Here is a 23,430-nt window from a genome sequence, read left to right on the forward strand (position 1 = left end):
AACCAAATGCCAAGAATCAAAGTAGTAGATAACTGAATATCTTGTACCAAATGTCTACAGGTAGAGTAGCATAAGACAGAATAAGATCAAGTTTAAATACAGAGGAGGTCATCCCTATCTACCTAATATCCAAGTGCATCTACTCCCTTCCAAGCACTAATTCTTCTTCCATGTCAACACTAGCAAAATTGGAAAGAAAGAAAACCCCTACAAGGACCAGATAGGCACCTCACTTCCTCTTCTTTGTCGGCGGCTGCTGCAGCTCCTCATCTTCTTCATCATCTTCCTCTTCTTCGTCGTCATCATCTTCCTCTTCATCATCATCATCATCATCATCATTATCATCATCCTCATCGTCTTCCTCTTCACTTCCTCCTTCACCATTGGCCTTGGCTCTGTCTCCTTCATCGTCGTTCTCTTCTCCGGAGAAATCCTCGTCGCCCCCATCGTCTTCTGGATCATCTCCATCCTCATCATTCTCATCCTCGTCGCCGTTGTCATCTGAATCATCGTCATCCTTGTTCTCTGGGACAACTTCGTGTTTGCCTCTTCGAATCATTCTTCACGGGAAAAGTAGAGTAAGTACTATAAGTAAGACTAGAGTATGTTATGAGGACCTACCCATAAATAGCTTTCGACTCTTCACTGAAGGGGGCAGCTTCACTTAATACCTGAAACAGGTCCAACTTTAAGTTTAGCAGAAGGAACACGTCGACAATGTCAAGGAAACATATAAAGGAATCGTGTATAACGGCAACTAAAAGCACTATCGTCTATGCTGAAGAAACATCTAGAATTACAGATCCATAGTTCTCAGATTACATTCTAAAAAGTACACATTATTATCGACAAGTTCCGCAGATGAACATATCAGTGCATCCATTTTCATTGATATGCTCAGTGAACATGATTGAATAGTACCTAGAAAAATTTATCTGAAAAAAATAGAATAGAATTTTAAAACATAAAAAAGAATAAAAAAAACTTCAATCAGGGTTCTAGGAATAAGTTTGTGCCTAGGAAGGAAACATGGGGATCCTAAGAATTCTTGCCTAAGAAAGTTGAACATCGGACACTTGTAATTGTGAAACATGAAAGCACAAAAGAAGAAGAAAAAAATCATTAGTGAGCATATGCTTGGGATTGAAAACTAAACACCCGAGGCAAATCATCTCCAGCTTAGAACCCAGGAAATATTTTTAGGAGATAGCAGACTAACTCATGTGGATCGATTCGTGAATCCTACATTTATCCCTGCATCCTTTACTTTGACAAACGCTTGTGCCTACAAACAACATGTATTTACTCATTGACAATGTACTAATTGGAGACAAAGTACTTGTAGCAAGTTGGACATACACATATTCGTGGCCACAAGTAGGGTAGGCAACAAACCCTAAGATAGTGCAACAATGCAACATGATGATGAGAAGGTAGCTTCAAGCTGAGACACTACAACCGATAACTCCGAGAACAAAACTATTCTCATGCTCAGAAGAAGTGCACCCACCTACAAAAGCTAATCCATCACAGAAAAAACAGCTCATAAAGAAGAGATTAGCCTAGTTCACTTTACCATTCACAGACAATCAACCTTGGAAAGCATACGTTGAGCAACAGGGCATTCAATGGTTTGGTACATTGAGCAAACAACATCAAAAGGGGAACAATCATCTAGAAAGCTTTCAAAAAAGATGATCAATCTACTTGGAGGGAGTCAAAACTACATTCCTAATCCGCCTCAAAATACATCATGATAAAGCCCCAAATCCCCCTGAGCGACGCCAACACGATTAAAAGAAACCCTAGATCGACATGGAAAAATGCGCGAGAAGCTAAATTTCGCATCTTTATGTAGCTCGACTAAGGAAAGGCAAAATACCAACTTCGTCAGTCATCAAATACTCAACTTCAATCAAAACATAAGAAAAGAGAAAAGAGGGGAAGAACCCCTACCGCCAGAAGAAGCCAAAGGAAAAGAAGCCTTTCTGTTACCACCAGCAACTCCACCATGGAGAAAAAAGCAGTAGCTCCATCACTCTTGATTCGACATAATGCCTCCATATCTACCAACCAAGCAGTTAAATCCATAAAGAGAAGAGACAAAAGCGAGGATAAGAAACAATCCGCAACCCTAATTGCGGCAAAACACCAACCCAGTACTAAAGATTCGTACCGTGGTCGAAGACGATGAGGAACGGCGGAAAAGAGAGCACCTTCGATTCAGATTCAATGCAACAGCTCGAGATCTCTCCTTTGCCCTCTTCTCACTGTTTGCGAATGGGTCTGATGCTTCCGATTAGGGTTTTGAGGGATTCGACTCCCAGCAAGGATCCTGTCCAAGCAGTCGTCTGAGCGATCTGTGCACTTGGGATTTCATCACGAGGGATCTATTCTTTTACGGCTTGCCTTGGGACTTGCAAGAGATGGAAGAAACGTGATCTTGAACAGGATCCTCGCTATATGATCGCCACACAACTGCACCCGAATCAAATCCAATCGGAATCTAGTTGAGATGCTTGCGCATCTGCGATATTTGAAAGATTCTCTTAATTTTGCAAAATAAAATGAATCCCAAAAAAAAATCGTAGGTTAAATATAAATTTTTATTTGAATTAAAATAAACCACTTGTTGAATAAACATTTTAAAATTATCCGATATGCTCTCATCAACATAGTGGTAGTGCCTCCAAAAATTTTTTTTAAAGAGTTTTCTAATATGGGACCATTTCGGCAGTAGAGCCGATCACTATAAAAAATTTATCCACTACAATTTAATAAATCCCCAAGACAATGGTGCCGCAATAGAACATCCAGATTATCACCTAGATACCTACGATTCGATCCCATCCCCAACTATGACGTATTTATGATAAAAAACTTCTATGAGGTCGAACCGATCACCTCCAAAGATAGTCAATGAGGCTAATTGGATTTATCATTTTAAAATTATCCAAAAAATTAACATAAAAACTTTAAATATATTAATTGAGCAAATAAGCTGATGATGATAGAATCAATGGCTTCTTAGAAAGGTTTTCGACTTCAAACTCTCATTCAAACATAACAAGAATTAGGTTTCTGTGATACAATGCAAGGCCTGAAATCCATCATCACCCGCAAGGTGTTAGTTTCTTGTTGCCGGAGCCGCGAGGATTTTCGTCTTTCCAGTCATCCCATGCTCTTGCCTTCTCCACCTCCGCGTCGTCGTCGTCGTCGTCGTCTTCAGTTCTTGATGCAGTGATGTCCTTGTGCCAAGAAGAGCTTGCTTCCTCCATGATCTTGGCGTTCCTCTCCTGCCATTTCTTCATCATCTCCATTTCGCGCAATCCGGCTTCCTCTATACTCATTGTAGGCAGTCTACATTCAAAGAAGAATTGAATGATTAGTGTTCCAGACTAGATGATAGATTTAGTTCAAGATGAAAGAATGAGTAAATGCATTCCCAGTAGCAGAAATTTAAGAACATCTACCTGTGACCAGGTTGGAAGACTTGCGCTTGTAATCTTTCCCTCTCACTTGTTAGCCTTCCACCAACAAGGCTCGCCGGTCCGAATATCATTGGTTGGTGTTTGTGTTCATGTGCTTGTGAAACTTTTGCCCTGCCTTCGATAACATCCTGAGCAAAGGTGGCACAAGTGATAGGCTCTGCTGGCTTCGAGAAAACCGCTCGACTTGCTGCATTTCTGTGCCAAGTTTCAGCCCGGTTGGTTCGTTCGTCGAGCATCTCTTGAGTAAAATCTTCTCCTTCCTGTGCAGTTACATCCAAACCTTTGCATCATCAGTTTTTGGAAATAACACAGCAAAAGAAGATTGCAATGTAAGTTAGTTCAAAATAGATTGAACTTAGTGCCGATAAGTAACAGACAAATATGCCTGATGAGAAACAATATACTTAAAGATAGTAGTGCAGCTGTTCAGAGTGTAACTTTCGAAGATATCGACTTTTGTGTGTGTGTGCGCGTGCACGCGCATATAGATATGATAATTATAAGGATTCTCAAACCAAACCAATAGACCAATAAGGATACATGTACATATTCAAATACTTATAAAAATGATGAGAACAATTACTTGATGCATGTATGAACCAAACAAATCCAAAACCAAATTGGGTCAATTTTGGTTTGATTTGAAAGCTTAGCAATTTCAGTTTTGGTTCAGTTTCATTTTGAAAATTTAAATTCTGGTTTAGTAATTTACTTGAAAGATCGAGCAGTGCCTGCCGTGCTTGGCTCTGCTAATCAGTAAATGAGTGGACTCAAATTTAATAGCATATTTTAGAAAAATAAAGCTTCTTGTCACAACAAATTCCTGTCACAAATTTGTCACAATAAATCTGGACCGTTCGATTTTAAAGTTAAGATTAAATCCAGGCCGTAGATTAAATGAGTGATTGTGATGGTTTGGATTTAATCTTCTATTTTAAAATCTAACAGATTTTTTGTGGCAAATTTGTGATAGAAATTTGTTGTGACAAGGATGACTCCTCATTTTAGAAATAATAAAAGAACACTTAGCTATATGAAGAGCTTTGTCATGGAATTGGCGTGCATGATGTTATTGTTTGTGACAGTAATGGTTTGGTGATATGTGAAACCCAAAAAACATAAAACGACTCTGAGATTTGATATGAAAATTTAACTTTTTTTTTTAAAAAACTAATCAAAATCAGCCATTTCAAAAGATGGAGAAAATAAGATTCCTAAAATAGAAATGTGTGTTGCACAATAAGGAAGGCACCAAGATCTAACACTGTTAGTGAACTGCAGATCTGATTCCATGTTACATGTAAAATTATGATCTATGCAAATACAAAAATGTCGCTAAAATGCTGCCTTAAATGACAAGGACATTGAATGATTTTACCTTTGAGTGTCTGTCCTTCACCGCAATGAGCATTTCTTCTTCTTTCTTTAGCATGTCCAAGAGATCAAATGCCTGACGGAAAAGGCAAAAAGATAAATACAAGATCAGCTTTCTAATACAGATACAAAAAAGAAAATTCCCATAAATATACACTGGAATGAATCTGAACATAGATAAACAAATTTCAGATATGGACAAACTGACCTTACAAATAGATAAGGAAATTGTTGTAAGCCATGCCTGTAATATAGCCAAAAAATGAATTATTGCAAGTTTCAGCCACAATACTACAACCAAAAGTCATGCAATTTTTCTTACACAAATGTAAAATGATAAAACGAATTAACAAAAATGGTTTGGAAAAGATTTCAGTTACAAGTATAATTTTGAAAATGAAAGTGATTGAGTATGACATAGGCAAATGCTGGCTACAATTGAATAACTAAAGAGAGCTACAAAATATAAATCCATAGAATCAACACTATATAATGATAAATCTAAATCTGTTCACCATTAGTAGGGATTGCTACAGAGCAAAATGCTAAGAAATTCTATGGTAAAATAAACAAACATAATTTAAATACTGTTAAGAGCTGATCAACGATAACTATAAATCCTTGGTAACAGTGACCATATTGATTAATGTGAATGATCCTGGGGAGAACAAGATCCAGTATGATTCTGCCTCCAAAGTTAAAGATGATGCGAACTAAACAGCAGTTAGTACTTTTAGTCACAGAAGCGTCAACATGTAATTGACTTCTTAAAAGCACCACCATCATCAAGCCAACCCAACTACTTATGGTTGGCTACATGGATTCCACAGTTGCAGCAGCATTGGCAAAGGAATGAAATGCATCAGAACATCTCTAGCATCTTCCCTAGTGAAGTTTTCTGTCTCTTCTCTAACATCTTTAGTATCCTCTGGCCTTTCCTCCTCTCCCTCCTGTTGCTTTTGTCACTAGCTCAGTCAACTGCCACTTCTTGTTAACACCAAACTTTATACCATGGTTCTATCACTAGTAATATCCAAATCAATTAAATCATTTCCATTATCTAACCAGAGTTTCTTTCACCCTCTACGTTTATTTGATTTTGAAACTGAACGAAGTTCCAACACTGAAACTTTAAACCTTAGCTTTTAAATGAAGAAATTCGTGAAACTATAGTTTTTGGTTGCCCTCTATCCTTTATACCTTCAATTGATTGAATTTGTGTTACTATAAATCATCTCAATCTATTTTCAATCATTTTATCATCTCTTGAAGCTAGACTTAGTTGCTCCTAAGAGTAGAATTTTCATATTAAATTTCATCTAGCTATATTATTTCTTTGTATGCCAACATTCTGTTCTAAAACTGGTTGAACAAATTAAACAAATCAACCAATCCATTAGATCTCTAAATCTATAAACTTGTTGCTAACACTTGAGAGTTGTTTCTGTACCAGCATTGCAGATAAATTGCCAATGAAGTGGTTCAAAGTAAATGATACAAAACTGCCCGATGAACCTCAAAAGACATCATAAAAACAATTTAATAATCAATTCAATCAGTTTTTGAGGAAGAGTGTGCAGCCATGTGAAGGACCAGTGATGACTAAAGGAGACAATCTTGATTTTGCTAAAACCTGTGCAATAGTGATTCAACATCCTGAATAACAAAAGAGCAAAGTGGCTTAAGATAGAATTAAAGAGATCATTTGATGTTTCATTTTCCAAACCTCTCTTTCTTCCTCTCCATCATCATCAAGTACATCTTCCTCCCCAACTTCAACTGGTGAAGAAAGAGCTGCTGCCCTCAATGACCGATGGCGCCTTTCTTTTTTTTCTTTAATCTCTTGCAGCTTCGCTTCTGCAGCTCTCTGCCACTTGAATCTGGCAATCTAATAATAATTTGATCGACATGGAAAAACAAAGTAACATCAGACAAACTGGAGGAAACAGAGGGTTTCTCCATGTATAAACAAATTAATTCACCAATATGAAGATTGTTATAGTTGATTAGGCAACTTCTTGTCCAAAAAGCTTGAGTTAGTGGGATGGAGACAAATTCTAACACTGATGATTAGTGTTATATCACTAGCAAGATGAGAGGCAAACAACTGGCCAAGAATATCAACCTGTTTGGCATATCCCTTATATATCTCTTACCTTTAATAGCAATATGGTATAAATATTGTAGAATTGTTTGCTGATTGCAAGGCCAAATCAACAACAAATACAAAGAGAAAACAGCTCAAACTAAATTTATGTGCAAAAAGAAAGTATGAGTGGTTTAAGAGTTACAGGCCAAGTTGAAACAGAGGGGGGCTTGTCAAATCCATGCACAAGTGGCTGTGAAAGAATAAAATGGAAAAACCTGTATTCTGTAATTATCAAAATTTCATTGTTTACCTACTAAATAAAGAAAACAAGATTCAACAAAAGAATAAATTTCACAAAGCTTCAAAAGTTCAAAGTCAATAAAATGATAAGTGAAAGCAACATTGCAAGAGCAAAGGACTGGCAAGAAGAGAAGAAATAGGAAACCAAAGGCTGACAGATCATAGTTCTCTGTATGCAACAGTTAAGAGTGTGTTTATCTCTTTATAGAAATAGTGAAGATCCACCTTTCTTGCTCTTCGTGTTGCAAAATTATCTGGCCCTCCTTGGCTAGAACTTTCCAACTCCGCGTCAGGAACAAGCTCCAAAGTTTCACAAATTGAAATGAACTCCTTTGACACACAACAAGAAAATAGAGTCAAAAGATAAAACCCTACAAGTGCTACACTAACAGATTACGGAGAAGCATAGGAAATTGATACTTTGGCTTAATGCTTGCTGATAAATTCTAGAGAATCAGTGAATTACATTTTACCTTCAGGTGATCCTGAGAAATTTTGAGAACTCTTATTCTGTCATCTTCAACAACCTTTTCTGTTAATTCCCCAATATAATACGGAACCTAGAGAATATACAAAGTTCATGCAGCATGAGATAAATTAGCTATAAAGGAAAATAGTATAATAATATCTACTAGCAAAATCACATGCAGCAGATGATGGAGAGGAAGATGCATTATAAATATTTTGGCCTTGAAGGATGACAACTAAAATTAAATCAAAACATACATTTTCAAAATGAGTCAAAATGGTTTGCATCACTAGAACTGCCACCTTAGCCTGCATACTGTCACTCCCCACATGTAACCCACATGCTCTTGCTATGCTTAGGCTGCAGTACGTGATTCTTAGTGAACCATAAATTGGGGAAAGCATAGTGAGTCAAATTGCATTTAGATGCATGATCCAGTAAGGAGTTCCAGACTATAATTTCAAAAGGATCACTAATTGAGATCATAACTATTGGAAGAAAAACAAAGTAGAAAATACAAGCATGTTTGCAAGGTCCACCAACTTGCAACTCACAATAGAAGATGCTCAGTCTGCAAAATCCGAATGGTTTAAACCATAGTCCATTCTATATGATCTCAGTAAAGCACCCCTGACTATAACCAACAAAGTCAAATTGATAATGCAAGTAAATCTATTGCTGGTTATGGCAACCAGCTAAAGCTCCCTACAGTAATAATATAAAATATATGGCGACAAAAAAAGAAACATTTACAACTAGTTTCAAGAATAGAGAGAGAATAACATAAAATGAAAGAAGATGATAAAAAAAAACAACATATATAAGTCAACCAACCAAGGAGGAGAAGCAATAATAAGCATGTCAATGTATATGATTTACACTATGTTTCCTGGATAACTTGGAATTCCAAAGTTTACATTTTTCTTTTTATGCTCCTACTACAAAAAAAGATATGCGCAAAGAAGTATATATATTTTTTGTACAAGAAAGTGTTAAATCTCAGCAACCTACCAATTTTCAAAAAGAAACATACTTATGCAAATCTTACATCACCTTCAATATTGCAAGACGTACAAGGACTTGCAAATCATAGGCCCTGAGACATCACTCGGACGCATCCATACTAAAGAAAGAAAGCACCGAGTAACGAAGAAATGGCACGAAGAAAAGAAACACTAACCAACAAATACTTCAAATTGACCGTGCTAACATCGTCCTTCGTCTCATTCGACGAGAACAACCCCAGTTTACTTATCATCTCATCGCAGCGCCGCAACGCCTGGATTCCCTTCCGTACAACATCCTGCATATCAAAAATCCAGACTTTTAACTAAAAAAGACATCACAAGCGCCTAATCTCAAATAGAACAGAGAACCCATAACAAGAAAAACAAATCGCAAATTCCTCCCGGACCCAAAAAAAATGCCTCAGGCAGGAAACAGAAGACGAACCTGGTCGACGGAAGATCCGGATGCCACGGCATGGATCTTCGAGGCCTCTTCGAACAGCACCGGCAGAGGCATGTCATCCACCTTCCATTCACCCATCGGATTCAGATCCAACTATGCTCGCTGGAAACCCTAGGAACCAACGAGAAGAAAGAGCGCTAGACTCGACCGATCGTGATTTGAGAAAAATCAACGGAATCCTTTTTTTATAACAAACCTGAAAAAAAATCTATAAATACAAATTTATTTTTAAAAATTACAAAATATATTAAATTAATTTATGTTTATAAAAAAAGGGAAATTATGATGTTTACTTGGATGGAAGACACGAGGGAGAAGAGGGAAAATAAAAAAGAAAAATGATTTCGCTTTGCTTTCCGCCTTCCCGGAAAATTTGGGCACGTGGTGGCTTCTCACGCCTCGTCACTGCACGTGTAGCACTCACGTGAACCGTCTCCTATGAACTGGGTTAGCTGAAAACTAGGAATGTAAACGAACTAAATTGTTCGTGAACTATTCGAGTCTCGATTTGAAAAAAAAATTATTTAAATTTGTTTGATTACGTTAACGAGCCGAGTTCGAGCCTGATTTCAAGATCAAAAATATTATCAAGTTGAGCTCAAGTTTAACAGTATTTGATTCGTAAACTTATAAACATGTTCATTTAAATGCTCACAAATGTGTTCATTAAGATGCTCACAAAGTGTATATATATATATATATATTACATAAATTATAAATATTATATATTAATGAATCAAGCTTGAACTAGGTTCGTTTAACTTTTAAATAAACTATTTTCGAACCGAACTTGAACTAAACCCATTTAACTTTAAAATAAATCATTTTCAAACCGAGCTCAAGCCGTTCGTGAACTATTTAATTTCATTACGAGTCGAACTCAAACTTAAGAATTAAAATTCAAATCGAACTCGAGCCGAACTCGAGTTCAGAAAAAATAAACCGAGCTCGAGCTCGAGCCTCTTACTGTTTGTTTCGGTTCGATTCGATTCGATTCGATTACACCCCTACTTAATTATTGGAGGCGATTACGATTATAAATACAGCGAGGCGTTTTGTGTAAAATGATTGTAATTTGGGATGCTAATTATTTTATAGGAGTTGGTAGGTCACGAGCTCCTTTCCTTTCCTATCGTCTCCTTCACTTCTGTAGCTATTTAGCGAGGGTGGCGGCGATGTCGATGACCACTTCTTCCTTCGCTGCTTCCAGGCCTTCCGCCCCCGTTTCCAAAATCTGCAATCCGGTGGTCTCCAGATCGCTGGGTTTCGGATCTTCCTTCTCGCCCTTCAGCTCTCCGTTCCTGAGGCATCGCCTTCTCCGCATCGGTACGGACGGTGCGGCTGGAGGCCGAGGCTCTGCGATTGGAGCTAAGATGGTGTCGGTTCCTTCAATAGGTAAAGCTGCTCCCTTTCTCGACTTCGAGACCTCGGTGTTCAAGAAGGAGAAGATCACCCTCGCTGGCAATGACGAGGTTTTCGTTCCTTTCCCCGTGGATTTCGTTCTCTACCTCGTTTGGATTAGTTGCACGACTAATTACGGGCGCTTGTTTGAATATTAGTATATTGTTCGAGGTGGTAGAGATCTATTCCATTTGTTGCCGGATGCGTTCAAAGGGATCAAGCAAATTGGTGTGCTTGGATGGGGGTCGCAGGTGAGAAGAACACCACTTTTTTTTCATCATTTACTTTACATTTTCCGTTCCTTCTTTTCCTCTCCTTTTTCCGCTGTACCTAAAAGTGTGTTTTTTTTTGCTTTTCCATTATGTATCTTCTTGTTGCTGTTTTCGACATTTCGACGTTTATGTTTTTCTTTTTTCGTCGGGACGCTTGCTTGGTCAATTGTACTGAAATTTCACTTAACTGTAAAAAAAATTGTTTTCCCTCCTCCTTTTGTAGCCATTTCTTTCTTCTTTTCAGCCTACATCATTTGCTTATGATTGATTGTTTGGCTCTATGTTGGCCGAATTTCATTTTTAACTTCCTTTTCTTCTGGGGCGTATATTTGCCTATTAGCTGTCACTGATTTAACAAATCGCTTAATTTCATAGACTCTTAGCGACATTATATGAACTTTGTTGACAAAATTTAGAAAATTTGCACGGCACACTGATAATCACCAACTAATTTATGCGGAAAACTTCACGCGTTAATTTGCTATGATCATTATAAATTACCATACGTCTTACTGTGTCTTTTGAAAAAAAAACATCTGGGAGATGGTGCTAAAAAATTAGTTTTGTGGTTCTGTTCTTTTGAATTCGCTAAAGTGTTTGGAAAATTCCTTTTTATTTTATAGGTTTTTGCCTCATAACTCTTTTTATTTTGTGCACCTAATCTCAAATGTTTTTTTTCCCCTGTTTACTAGGGTCCTGCCCAAGCACAGAATTTAAGAGATTCACTTGTTGCAGCGAATTCCGACATTGTGGTTAAGGTGACCTGCCTTTTCTGTTTCATTTCTTGGAATTTATTGTGGTTTTTGAATTGACAAACTCATCGGTCAGGATGGAAACTTATTCTCCTAGACACTGGAAGTGCACTTTGTGGACCTTAGATCTTTTCTATTTAAATCATCTATCACATAACCAGTTGCATTTATAATTGGATGAATTGTTCTTTACTGGATTCAATTTGTGAAGGCATCTTTCTGTATGGCTATACTGTTGGCATTTACAACTTTATGAAAATGAGGGATTCTGCAAATTACTTCTCTATGTTTACTATTTCTAGGATCTGGTATTAGATTGTGATCTTAGACTGAGCAAATCATAACCTACATCTCCTAAAATATTCTGTTTTGAGTAATTACGAATTTAGCTGCACTGATTCCTTTGTCCCTTAGCTTTTAGGCTATATATATTTCACATGTTGTGTTTTTCTTTTGATTAGGCGCCACTAGGTCCAGTCTAACTTGTGTGCAAAAATGTAGTTGTCCAAAAATAGCATCATTATTGTGACAATATTCTGCTGACTTATGGAAATCGAACCATATCTTACTTGCTCCTGAAGTTACAATATTCTTTGTCGGTGTAAGTGTAGTTGCTTGAATGCATCATGTTGTTTGCTCCATTTGAAATGGTGCCAAATTATCCCAGGATCGAATTGTTAGATGAAAAGTGACTTCAGATACTTTAGCATAGCTCTAATGACTATGTAAAAGTTCTTGTTGTGTGCAATGATTTTTTTTGGGTTTCTACATCTCAGTAATTGGAGAAAATGTACTCTGAAGATTCAATTATTCTTTGGAAAAATTTTCACTGAGATTGATATTCCTTAAAGATACATGGAGGACTGATCAATAATCACATTGCTAGAGGATATTTGTCATATCATTTTTTTTTGTCTCCTTTCTATTCTCTGCTTTTCATGGTTTTTCCCTTAATTCTGCACTTAACCATGAGTATCTGTCATTATGATTGTTAGAGATTATTGTTGGGTTGCAAAGGTGCAAACATAGTCCCACATCTAAAACACATGGGAAAGATCATGGGTTTAAAAAGGATGGAAAGTATCTCTATTGGCTTGAGGTCTTTTGGGGAGAGCCCAAGAACAAAACCATGAGGGCTTAGGCCCAAAGTGGACAATATCATGCCATTGTGGAGATATGAACATCCTTTTGGACCCAACAATTGGTATCAGAGCGAGACCGCTCTTCACCGGACTAACCGCCGGATGAGCCATGATCCGGATCTAACCATGTGGGTTGAACCTTAAAAACAAAGAAAGTAGGGGCTCCCGTGTTTGAATCAAGAGGACCAGACACCGGGCAGGAAGTCCTAGTAGGTCGGGTAGACCGAGGGGCATGAAGTCCTGGTTGCGGCTGGGCAGGAAGTCCTAGTAGGTCGGATAGACCGAGGGGCATGAAGTCCTGGTTGTGGCTGGGCAGGAAGTCCTAGTAGGTCGGGTAGATCGAGGGGCATGAAGTCCTGGTTGCGGCTGGGCAGGAAGTCCTGGTTGCAGCTGGGCAGGAAGTCCTAGTAGGTCAGGGTGGACCGAGAGGCAGGAAGTCCTGGTGGGTCGAAGATTCAAACATCAAACGGAGGCTTTCCGTTTGAGGGGGGGTCTGTGGTCCTTTGTTTGAGGGGGGGGATTGTTGGGTTGCAAAGGTGCAAACATAGTCCCACATCTAAAACACATGGGAAAGATCATGAATTTAAAAAGGATGGAAAGTATCTCTATTGGCTTGAGGCCTTTTGGGGAGAGCCCAAGAACAAAACCATGAGGGCTTAGGTCCAAAGTGGACAATATCATGTCATTGTGGAGATACGAACATCCTTTTGGACCCAACAATTATGACTCAAATTCTATTAGATCTTAGTCAAAAATGCTCACGGTGCAACTTTAATAAGAAGTATTTTTGTGGGATTTGTGGTGGTACTGACCATTATTATTGTCTTTACACACATATTATATATAGGAAATTAGGGTTTCTCACTAATGTCATGGAAGCCGTAACTCTCCTCTTGTACCGATTTCAGTTTAGTGAATTTTTTGCTGTGATAGTGGATTTTGCTTTGTGTTGGTTACGTATATTTGATATTATTGCTAGATGGTCTAAACATCAACTTTATTTATCTTTCCATCTTCTTCAAATGACATTTCAATTCCTTGCAAGGATTGACAAGCTTGCTTAGTGGTAGATACCAAGTCACCTATCAATTTAGTGTTTCGAATACATGTTTCTCTCTAAATATGTACACACTTCATGGCACCTATCATTTCTGTTTCTAACACATGTTTTTCTCTAAACATGTGCATGCGTCTCTTCAACAATTATAAAAAATAAATTCTTCAAGATTACTCAATTTTTTCTAACATTTTCCCCATATGTTTTGACATACTTGGTTATTCAAACATTCACAGATTGGTCTAAGAAAAGGCTCTGCATCTTTTGGTGAAGCACGTGCTGCTGGATTCACTGAAGAAAATGGAACCTTGGGTGACATCTGGGAAACAGTTTCAAGCAGTGATCTTTTATTGCTGTTGATTTCTGATGCTGCACAAGTAAGCCGTTAACATATAAAATTTGCTGCTGAGAAATCGTGATTCCAGTTCAGATTTTGCATTTTTTTTTTGCCAGTTTCACCCTTTTACTTGAAAAGATGACATAATCATCAACAAAGTATTTAAAACACAGAATTTAACAATATGTGACTTGCAAGAAAAAAGTATATTTGATCATTTTTGACGCGTTAAAATACAAATTAGTTAAATTTTGGTTTCATAACTGAAAGTGGTTTTTATTATCGGTTTGTTCTTTAAGATTGAACTAATTTGTTAAATCTATAGAGCATTGCAGAGAGACTTATAAAAATGTTATTAGCTAACTCCACTTGTTCGCGTTGATGTTCTAGGCGGACAATTATGAGAAAATTTTCTCTCACATGAAACCAAACAGCATCCTGGGCCTTTCTCATGGTTTTCTTCTAGGGCACCTGCAATCCTTTGGACTTGATTTTCCTAAAAACATCAGTGTGATTGCAGTATGCCCCAAGGGCATGGGCCCATCAGTGCGAAGACTGTATGTCCAAGGGAAAGAGATAAATGGTGCAGGGATCAATTCCAGTTTTGCTGTACACCAGGTATGTTTGTGGCCTTGAAGATTGATCTGAGTTTCTTTTCAAGATTGCATGACCTGCAAAGAGCTTTGAAATAAAAAATTACTTTTTTGGATCTCTTTTTCTAATTTTGATAGATTATGCGTCTTTCTTTTTATATCAACAGGATGTTGATGGAAGGGCCACAGATGTTGCCCTTGGTTGGTCAGTTGCTCTAGGATCCCCTTTTACCTTCGCTACTACATTAGAGCAGGAGTATAAGAGTGACATTTTCGGGGAGCGCGGTAAGTCTTCTCACTCGTATGCTTCTTGTCTACTTAGCCGATCACCTAATCGCGTCAATTGTGATGCAGGTATATTACTTGGTGCTGTGCATGGAATTGTGGAGTCTTTATTCAGAAGGTACACTGAAAATGGAATGGATGAAGAATTGGCTTACAAAAACACTGTCGAATGTATCACGGGAGTCATATCAAAGACCATCTCAACTAAGGTAAGTTTATCGGCGTTACTCGTATCAGAAGAACCGTACTCATTCAACTGTTACATAAATTCCAGGGGATGCTTGCTGTATACAATGCCCTCTCTGAAGAAGGGAAGCGAGAATTCGATGCTGCTTACAGTGCATCATTTTATCCTTGCATGGATATATTGTACGAATGCTACGAGGATGTCGCTTGCGGAAGCGAAATTCGCAGTGTTGTTTTAGCTGGACGACGATTTTATGTGAGCTCTAAAACCCAGTTTATCCTCATACTTTTTTACGAAGAATACGATAAGTGTTATACCAAGCATCTATAAAACTTGGACAATCCCTGATCATGGCAGGAAAAGGAGGGTCTCCCTGCTTTCCCCATGGGTAAGATAGATCAAACAAGAATGTGGAAAGTCGGCGAGAGAGTACGCGCTTCTCGTCCTCCAGGCGACTTGGGCCCATTGTATCCTTTCACAGCAGGAGTATATGTTGCATTGATGATGGCACAGGGAACTTTACATTTCTAACTTCAAATTTGCTTTTGTTTCTGTTATAGTCTGTTAATGGCATGAAACTATTTGCAGATCGAGGTCCTGAGGAAGAAGGGACATTCCTATTCTGAAATCATCAATGAGAGTGTCATAGAGTCTGTGGATTCACTCAACCCCTTCATGCACGCCCGCGGGGTCTCATTCATGGTGGACAACTGCTCGACAACAGCTCGGTTGGGATCGCGAAAATGGGCTCCCCGGTTCGACTACATCCTCACCCAGCAGGCCTTCGTGGAGGTCGACAAGAACAGCCCCGTCAACCAGGACCTGCTCAGCAACTTTGTGTCTGATCCTGTCCATGCTGCAATTCAGGTCTGCGCCCAACTGCGGCCGACCGTCGACATTTCTGTACCTCCCGACGCAGATTTCGTACGCCCAGAATTGCGGCAGGCGAGCAATTGAAACGCAGAGCAGTTTCGATAGCGTGTTGTGTCTAAGGAAAAGAGTTCTGAACTCTCAGATACCTTTTGTTGCTTGAATTGCTTGACAACTTCAAACTTGTAGCCGTTGCCGCGTTTTCAGTGCCACCGTTGAGTGTATCTCTGCAGGTATTTGAGTTTCTTGCCCTATGAATAACTCTTATGCCAAAAGTTATTAATAAATAAATAAATATATTTATATTTAAGTGGATATTTTAATTTTAATAAGATCAGTATTTTGAAAGAAAAAAAAACTATTTAATATTCCACTGCGGTAACGGCCGCCCCGTCCGTCGCCCTCTTTCTTCTTTGTCTGCCCAAGCGCCGCGCCTGACGACGGTCCGGCGACCGGACGGTCCGGCGACCGGGCGATCGAGGGGAGAGATGGTGATGGCTCGCGTCGCCCGTCGCCGCTGCAGCGCTTTAGATTGGATCGTTGGGCGGGCGAGTGCGATGTGGTAGGATCGCCATTTCTTCCTCCGGCTTTCCCCACCTCAGGCAAGTTCATCTCATCTGCTGCCTCCTTGATCGAAGTTCTAGAAGGGGAGAGGAGGAGAGTTTTGTTGGTCGTTTTTCGTTGTGGTCTTTCCTTGGTCATTTTGGTTCCCGGGGTTAAGTTTGGATCGGGCGGGTTGATCGGATGGAGGGTCACGTTGTAAACAAGTACCGCCTCGGTAGTAGGATCGGGAGCGGCTCCTTTGGGGAGGTCTATTTAGGTATCTGCGAACGATTTTTGGCCCAAGTGTTTCGTATCTTGTTTTTTTTTGGGGGGTTGATTGTGAGCTATTTTTGTCTTGTTCGTTGCAGGTACTGATATCCAAACAAATGAGGAAATCGCGATTAAACTAGTATGTGGAGTCCTTTTGACTCTTGCACTTAAATGATGTTATAGCTGCTGTTATTTTTTAGCTTGCGTCAAGCTCTAGATTGAATTTTGTAATGCGCTTTTTCTATTTACGATGCTATTTAGTTAAATTCAGGATTGCAGCTGGCTAGTTTATGAGTCTTCTTGGTGAGATTGTCGATTGACCTATTGATTTGTTATCTTGTGTTCTTCTGATATTCAAGGAGTCTCTCTTTTCTTGATAGATATGGTCCTATTATCTTCGCCGTGATTACTAAGTGATGTTAGTCCCAATATATGGGTTGAGATCACATGGATTTTATCTCTTAATGAAACTCTGTTCAAGACTACCTTTTACATAAATCTTCTCCATTTAACCTCATAAATGCAACTAGTATTATCCTTCAAATTACGTCTACTTGTGTTAAATGTGCTGAAACAAAACCATTCTATTGGCCTCTATGACATCAACCATACTTAGTCATACATTCTAAATATGGTAGGTTTGGCAGGAGAAGTGTTGTGATTATTTGGATACTCCTGATTTAGGCATAGACTATTTTTGAGGCACTCACCTTGCAGGGAGCAGAGATCAATGTGTAAAACCTTCTTTGTAACTAAAATGATACTATTTTGTGAATCAAACATTAGTCACTTTTGGTGCAAGCATGTAATCTAAAACTGAGTACTTGGACTTTTACTATTTCTACTATTTTCCCTTCTTTGAGAAATGATGAACATATCTGTTTCTATACTTCTCTTTAATTTGCTGATGTAGTTTTCTTTATAACCATCTATTGCAAAACTTGCATGTTAGGGGATTTTATACTTTCTCATGACTGTGTATTCCTAGTAACAGGAGAATGTCAAAACTAAGCATCCTCGGCTTCTGTATGAATCAAATGTGTATGGGATCCTGCAGGGAGGAAGTAATGAAACACATACAATGCGCTTTCAGTCTCAAGAAATTTTGATTGTGTTTCATTTCTCTTGTTTCTCACTTCTTTTGCTTGTTTCCTTGTCAGCTGGAATCCTTAATGTGAGATGGTTTGGTGTCGAGGGTGATTATAATGTCCTTGTGATGGATTTACTAGGACCAAGTCTTGAAGACTTGTTCAATTTCTGCAGCCGTAAACTCTCTTTGAAGACTGTTCTGATGCTTGCAGACCAGATGGTATAGTGTTTGTGCATGCCTTAATTCTCAATTGACACAAACAAAAGAGACAGTTCTTGCATCATTGCAAAATGTTTGATTTATCCTTGCAGCTTCCATCATGATATCTTTTTCTTGCTTCTGAAAGTTTTCCTATTTTAACCTTCCTTCAAGAACTCAACACTCTATTCTTTGCGATGACAATAATCATGGTTTATTTGAAATCCAACAGACCATATTTTAAAATCTAACTTGCTTGGATGTTTCACTTCAGATAAATTGTATTGAATTTGTGCATTCAAAGTCCTTCCTCCACCGAGATATCAAACCAGATAATTTTACCATGGGTCTTGGTAGACAAACTAATCAGGTTTGTCATTTCCTTGTTTTATTTACTGTGGATTGGGTTTATCTCTTTTGCTTAATATAGTTGCTTATAGGTGTATATTATTGATTTTGGCTTGGCCAAGAAGTATTGGGACGCTTCTACTGATCAGCATATTCCATACAGGTAATGCAATTTAATTCATGAGTGATTTTCTCTTTTGTTGATATTGCAACTACGCTAAAAGTGTCAGGCCTGTCAAATTTAGCTCATTGCTATTAAAATATGTAACAAAACATCTAAAAGATTGTTAAAATTTCAAAGGTGAAGGTCATTGTTGCAGTTTTATTGTGTTCCCACACTTATTATCAATAAGACAGAGGTTATTGTTGTTTTTATGAAATTTTTCATCCTTTTAACTTAAGTTAAAGTTTAGACATACCTTAAGATTTTAATACCCATTAATGTAAACAGCAAGTAACCAAATCTTGTATTTCTCATACATCCTACTTACTATAAAAGTTTTTGGGGTGGAAAATGTTTTCAAGTTCTGTTTTTTATTTTTCAGACACTGATTCAATGATTTATAATTTGTGTCTACTCTAGTTGGCCATTCTCCAGTCTTTTTTAAGTATTATGATGGCCATACTATTATCTCTAAACTCTACTTATGCACTTTAATCTAGTTGTATAGTTCCACACTGTCCATTCCGTTTAAGCAAAAAGGAGAAGGGAAAAGCTCTATTTATAATGTGTCTACTCTAGTTGGCCATTCTCCAGTCTTTTTTAAATATTATGATGGCCATACTATTATCACACATGTTTTCAAGTTCTGTTTTTAAGTTCTGTTTTTTATTTTTCAGACACTGATTCAATGATTTATAATTTGTGTCTACTCTAGTTGGCCATTCTCCAGTCTTTTTTAAGTATTATGATGGCCATACTATTATCTCTAAACTCTACTTATGCACTTTAATCTAGTTGTATAGTTCCACACTGTCCATTCCGTTTAAGCAATAAGGAGAAGGGAAAAGCTCTATCTTACTTTATCCTTATCACACATATACTTTCAGCTTGGGTGTTACTGCAAAAGCTGCACATCAGAAGCAGTTGCTTTATTTATTTAATGTAATGTTCTCTTGCAGAGAGAACAAAAAGTTAGCTGGAACTGTTAGATATGCGTCTGTGAATACACATCTTGGCATAGGTATGAGCAAGACCTTCCCATATCACTTAGTTTTCTTAAAGTTTTATTCCTGTATTCTCTAAATGATGACTCTTTGGTCATCTATCTTTTCTTCTCTAAGAACAAAGCAGGAGGGATGATTTAGAATGTCTTGGATATGTTCTAATGTACTTCTTAAGAGGAAGGTTGGTCCACTTGCTACTTTTGCACCTTCCCCATCTGATTATTAACCGGTGGTGTTGATGTTTCTTTCTCAGCCTTCCATGGCAAGGTCTACAAGCAGGAACAAAAGATCAGAAGTATGAAAAAATTAGTGAGAGAAAAGTGGCAACATCAATTGAGGCAAACTCTCATCTTGATTACTTTGAAGTACTATTCTTTTTAATCGTGATCACTATGAAGAATGTGATTATGCCCTTGTAGGCTTTGTGTTGTGGATATCCTTCAGAGTTTGCTTCTTATTTTCGTTATTGTCGTTCATTAAGATTTGAGGAGAAGCCTGAGTATGCATATCTTAAGAGATTGTTCCGGGATCTTTTTATTCGTGAAGGTTTATTTCCTTCCTCGTTTGCCAATTTCAAGATCGGTGTAAAACATAATGAATTATGGATGCTGCAAAATTTTCTTAAACAATTTATATTGTTTTTTTATGTCAATAATCCCTATACCTGTTTCTCTGCAGGTTTTCAATTTGATTACGTATTTGATTGGACCGTTTTGAAATATCAGCAATCTCAGATAGCTGGTGCCCCTCCACGTGCTATTGTTAGCCTAAATGCAGATGTTATACATTCACTTGTTTTATATATTCTTGAACAAGTGGATAACCTCGTTATTTGTATTTCCTACTTCCTAGGGACCAAGTGCAGGACCTGGCTCGGGTATAGCTCCTGTTGTATCGAATGTTAGGCAGTCAGGTGATTTCTGAGATAATTTGTTGATTCTTTTTTACTATTAATTCTGTTTTGATGAAATCTATATTTGGCTTCTCACGTTATTTCCTTCTCTGTCTGCATTGGCAATTGAGCATTTCTTATTTTAACTTAGATCAAGGTGTTAATGTTTTGGCCAACTGTTATTTATTGTTTTATCTTAAACTTGTGTTGTTTTTTTTCTGAACGATTTACTTGACTTTCATAGTCCGGAGCCATAATACTTGAATGATTACAATTTAGGTGGTGTGGAAGGAGGGACAAGTGGTTGGCTGGCGGACCAGTCTCGTCGCAGACGAGCATCTCCCACTGTAAATGTTGGCAGATCATCAAAGCGGAAGGCTCCTGGGGCAAGTGATCTATCTGGCAGTAAAGATGATATGGTAAGTTTATTGGTCAGTTCTTTTCCTCATTTGTTCATGTAGCACACCTATTCACATTCAACTTATCGTTGCTTCTGTAGTAATAAAAAGAAATTTCACTCATGCTCCTTGCATGCTGCATTAAAATCTTCTGAATGATTGGCAAACCATCAGTTTGCCCTTGTTAGACTTGGTGTTATTCTGACCTGGACCACCCTGGTTTTTGGTGATATTAATTTAACAAAAGTGGTAGGTAAACTAAGAAATGATGTCCTATGGTACCTGATGAAGCTGGTAATTACATAACCTGCACTGCTCTGACTGGTATGTCAAACCATGATTCTTCCTGCAAGAAATCTGGTTATAGCGCTTCAAGTATTTTCGTATTGGGCGGGTTGGTTGCACTTACAACCAAAATGAAGCCAAGTGTCTTGTGGTTCAAAAATGTGGAACCCTGTCTAGATCATGTAATTTGAATTCTATCAGTCCCAACACCCACCCAAATGAACTGACCATGCTACAAGCAATAACTGTAGACTTGGAATTGTTAAAATGACAGAATTTCAATAGCAAAAAAAATCAGAAATGCAAAATTGTCTTGAATTATTACAGTTTGTGGTACGGTCTAGAAAAGCATTCCTTGCTAGTTGCCATAATTCAGGACAATTTCTAAAAACACGGATAGGTCTGAATATGTGTAGTAGCTATATGGTTCCAGACAAAGTTAAATGATCCATGTAGATTCCAAATATTTGGGACTTGAAGGCGTGGTAGTCTTGCAATTTTCCACCACAATATCCATTTAGACGCTTCGAAATAAAAAATCAAGACCATGTTCATTAGTCATTACATGCTTTTAAATTTCCAATAACTTTATGATGTAGCTTATAGCTTTGTGAGATGCTGTCATTATCTTTTATGAAGTCCTGACTTTGAATGCGTGCATAGATATCCAATTTCACTCTGATAGGAGGGTCAAGCAGTTCCTCAAGACGACCTGCTTTCGGTGGCCGTGAAGCCGTGGCATCTGAGGCAGATCCATCTCGCACTCGAGCTGCAGATTCCAGCCCGGTAACCTATCACAAGGTTTCGAGTGCTCAGAGAGGTTCTCCAATTATTTCTAATACATCTGGACGGAAAACATCTGCAATTAAGAACTACGAGGCCACACTGAAAGGCATTGAGGGCCTGACTTTGAATATCTAGAAGAACTAATCCAAGTCACTATGTTCTGCTCCTACTCATGTAGTGCTTTTATCACATGAGCATGAAATTCCCCAGCAATAAGGAATGAGGCCCTTCTATGGATAGGGATTGCAGCATGAAGTGCCACCCAAAATACAAAAGAAATAGTAAGTGTTTCTGACATCCAAAGAAATTTTTGTGCATTTTGTACAAGAATTATGCAAATGTTGCTTTTTGTACGATCTAATCATCATGCTATCTGTTACACCTCCTTGTTTTTGGAATCCACACTAGGATTAACAAGGCTTGATGATGATGATCAAGTATAGAAGATTTTATAAGAATTCCACGTTATAAAATTCTGTGTTCTGCAATCTGGTACCTGCCTTGCTCCATTTTCTTCTGTTTGAAGAACTCCTGAACAGAGTTTTAATTTAGGGTGATGAAAAGTATTTTATGTATATTTCAGATTAGTTTTCAGAGTGGGATAATAGTCTTAAATTTGTATTTAAAGATAGATTCAGATAATGTGCCATTAAACCATTTGGGCGGCTCACACATATAAAAGGTATTTTATGAACAATCAAATTAAGACTATTCACTAACTTCTCGGCGAGAAGCAGGGCTTTTAGCGAATGATAAGAAGTGGCAAGAAACAGGAGAAAACGACGATCTAAATAGATTAAAAGGAGATTGAAATAATGCAGATTGCATTATTAAGGAATTACATGATGGGTCGTTTTAAAATATTGAGCTCAATCGGTCCAAATTAAAAATAAAATATCGGTTAATTCGAGCGGCCGGCATGAGCATTATAATTCACAAACAGATACGGTCCAAAACAATATGAGGGTTTCCGGCGGCGATCATCCCCAGCAGGATCTGGCATCCCTCCTTGCGGTGCGTGGGAAGAATGAATTTGTCTGCCTCGGCCCAGGCGCCCAAATGGAGATCTTGCTTCAATTAGCAAGGTATCGTCTCCCAAGGATAGAGAGCGAGGATTGTGAGCAAACTCTGCAGCGGCGGCATTGGGCGGATTCAAGAAAAAGTTCCACCAAATTAGTAAACAAACTCAACAGTAAATTCAAGTCAAATTCTTTTGTTGAATTTAGAGAACTAGTTTTAAAACAGAACTAATCAACAAAAATTTATTATTAAGATTATATTTTTTTTAATATATCAATTGATAATTTATTTATTAATCTGTCAATTGACTAAGCACTCTAATATCCTTATAAATTGTATTCTTT

General features: G+C 38.0%; 4 protein-coding genes across 5 annotated transcripts; 2 read left to right on the forward strand and 2 right to left on the reverse strand.

Annotated features, from left to right (window-relative positions):
* Positions 1–14: 14 nt before the first annotated feature.
* LOC141822190 (uncharacterized) lies at positions 15–2,325 on the reverse strand. 2 transcript variants are annotated; one of them, XM_074709624.1, is made up of 4 exons: positions 2,177–2,325; positions 1,957–2,066; positions 622–671; positions 15–560 (listed from the first exon to the last, which is right to left on the reverse strand). In XM_074709624.1, the coding sequence occupies exons 2-4, from the start codon at positions 2,062–2,064 to the stop codon at positions 230–232; spliced, it is 489 nt and encodes a 162-aa protein (XP_074565725.1). In that variant the 5' UTR covers positions 2,065–2,066; positions 2,177–2,325; the 3' UTR covers positions 15–229. The 2 variants fall into 2 exon arrangements, with proteins under 2 accessions (XP_074565725.1, XP_074565724.1); XM_074709623.1 differs by having other exon boundaries at positions 1,951–2,066.
* A 663-nt stretch (positions 2,326–2,988) lies between these two features.
* On the reverse strand, positions 2,989–9,335 carry LOC141820080 (PP2A regulatory subunit TAP46). Its single transcript, XM_074707368.1, has 9 exons — positions 9,176–9,335; positions 8,904–9,026; positions 7,728–7,814; positions 7,480–7,584; positions 6,592–6,753; positions 5,074–5,109; positions 4,870–4,941; positions 3,474–3,751; positions 2,989–3,360 (listed from the first exon to the last, which is right to left on the reverse strand). The coding sequence occupies exons 1-9, from the start codon at positions 9,269–9,271 to the stop codon at positions 3,114–3,116; spliced, it is 1,206 nt and encodes a 401-aa protein (XP_074563469.1). The 5' UTR covers positions 9,272–9,335; the 3' UTR covers positions 2,989–3,113.
* A 996-nt stretch (positions 9,336–10,331) lies between these two features.
* LOC141820069 (ketol-acid reductoisomerase, chloroplastic-like) lies at positions 10,332–16,293 on the forward strand. Its single transcript, XM_074707356.1, has 10 exons — positions 10,332–10,665; positions 10,753–10,845; positions 11,559–11,624; positions 14,054–14,194; positions 14,545–14,772; positions 14,915–15,032; positions 15,102–15,241; positions 15,307–15,474; positions 15,577–15,729; positions 15,805–16,293. Exons 1-10 carry the CDS (start codon positions 10,369–10,371, stop codon positions 16,174–16,176), a joined length of 1,776 nt encoding a protein of 591 aa, XP_074563457.1. The 5' UTR covers positions 10,332–10,368; the 3' UTR covers positions 16,177–16,293.
* A 540-nt stretch (positions 16,294–16,833) lies between these two features.
* On the forward strand, positions 16,834–22,440 carry LOC141820101 (casein kinase 1-like protein 2). The gene is made up of 14 exons (XM_074707385.1): positions 16,834–16,909; positions 17,001–17,041; positions 17,897–17,966; positions 18,063–18,211; positions 18,465–18,560; positions 18,631–18,701; positions 19,661–19,722; positions 19,823–19,886; positions 19,959–20,043; positions 20,125–20,251; positions 20,384–20,466; positions 20,558–20,618; positions 20,877–21,016; positions 21,944–22,440. The coding sequence occupies exons 1-14, from the start codon at positions 16,834–16,836 to the stop codon at positions 22,199–22,201; spliced, it is 1,383 nt and encodes a 460-aa protein (XP_074563486.1). The 3' UTR covers positions 22,202–22,440.
* The last annotated feature ends 990 nt before the right edge of the window (positions 22,441–23,430 follow it).

This window comes from Curcuma longa, chromosome 2 (genome assembly GCF_044706935.1).
Source record: "Curcuma longa cultivar G26 ecotype Majalengka, Jawa Barat chromosome 2, ITB_CL_G26_1.1, whole genome shotgun sequence".
In the NCBI taxonomy this organism is placed as follows: domain Eukaryota; kingdom Viridiplantae; phylum Streptophyta; class Magnoliopsida; order Zingiberales; family Zingiberaceae; genus Curcuma; species Curcuma longa.

Excerpts from the sequence above, each read along its gene's own strand:
- LOC141820080 (XM_074707368.1), bottom strand. The coding sequence starts at position 9,271 with ATGGGTGAATGGAAGGTGGATGACATGCCTCTGCCGGTGCTGTTCGAA. Across the intron at positions 7,815-8,903 it reads TCAATTTGAAGTATTTGTTG|GTTCCGTATTATATTGGGGA; the intron begins GTTAGTGTTTCT and ends TATATTCTCTAG. Across the intron at positions 7,585-7,727 it reads TTTCTCAGGATCACCTGAAG|GAGTTCATTTCAATTTGTGA; the intron begins GTAAAATGTAAT and ends TGTGTGTCAAAG.
- LOC141820101 (XM_074707385.1), top strand. The coding sequence starts at position 16,834 with ATGGAGGGTCACGTTGTAAACAAGTACCGCCTCGGTAGTAGGATCGGG. Across the intron at positions 16,910-17,000 it reads CTTTGGGGAGGTCTATTTAG|GTACTGATATCCAAACAAAT; the intron begins GTATCTGCGAAC and ends TGTTCGTTGCAG. Across the intron at positions 20,044-20,124 it reads AAGTGGCAACATCAATTGAG|GCTTTGTGTTGTGGATATCC; the intron begins GCAAACTCTCAT and ends ATGCCCTTGTAG.
- LOC141822190 (XM_074709623.1), bottom strand. The coding sequence starts at position 2,064 with ATGGAGGCATTATGTCGAATCAAGAGTGATGGAGCTACTGCTTTTTTC. Across the intron at positions 672-1,950 it reads GGCTTCTTCTGGCGGTAGGG|GTATTAAGTGAAGCTGCCCC; the intron begins GTTCTTCCCCTC and ends GACCTGTTTCAG. Across the intron at positions 561-621 it reads GAGTCGAAAGCTATTTATGG|AATGATTCGAAGAGGCAAAC; the intron begins GTAGGTCCTCAT and ends TTTCCCGTGAAG.
- LOC141820069 (XM_074707356.1), top strand. The coding sequence starts at position 10,369 with ATGTCGATGACCACTTCTTCCTTCGCTGCTTCCAGGCCTTCCGCCCCC. Across the intron at positions 14,773-14,914 it reads CCAGTTTTGCTGTACACCAG|GATGTTGATGGAAGGGCCAC; the intron begins GTATGTTTGTGG and ends TTATATCAACAG. Across the intron at positions 15,730-15,804 it reads ATGTTGCATTGATGATGGCA|CAGATCGAGGTCCTGAGGAA; the intron begins CAGGGAACTTTA and ends TGAAACTATTTG.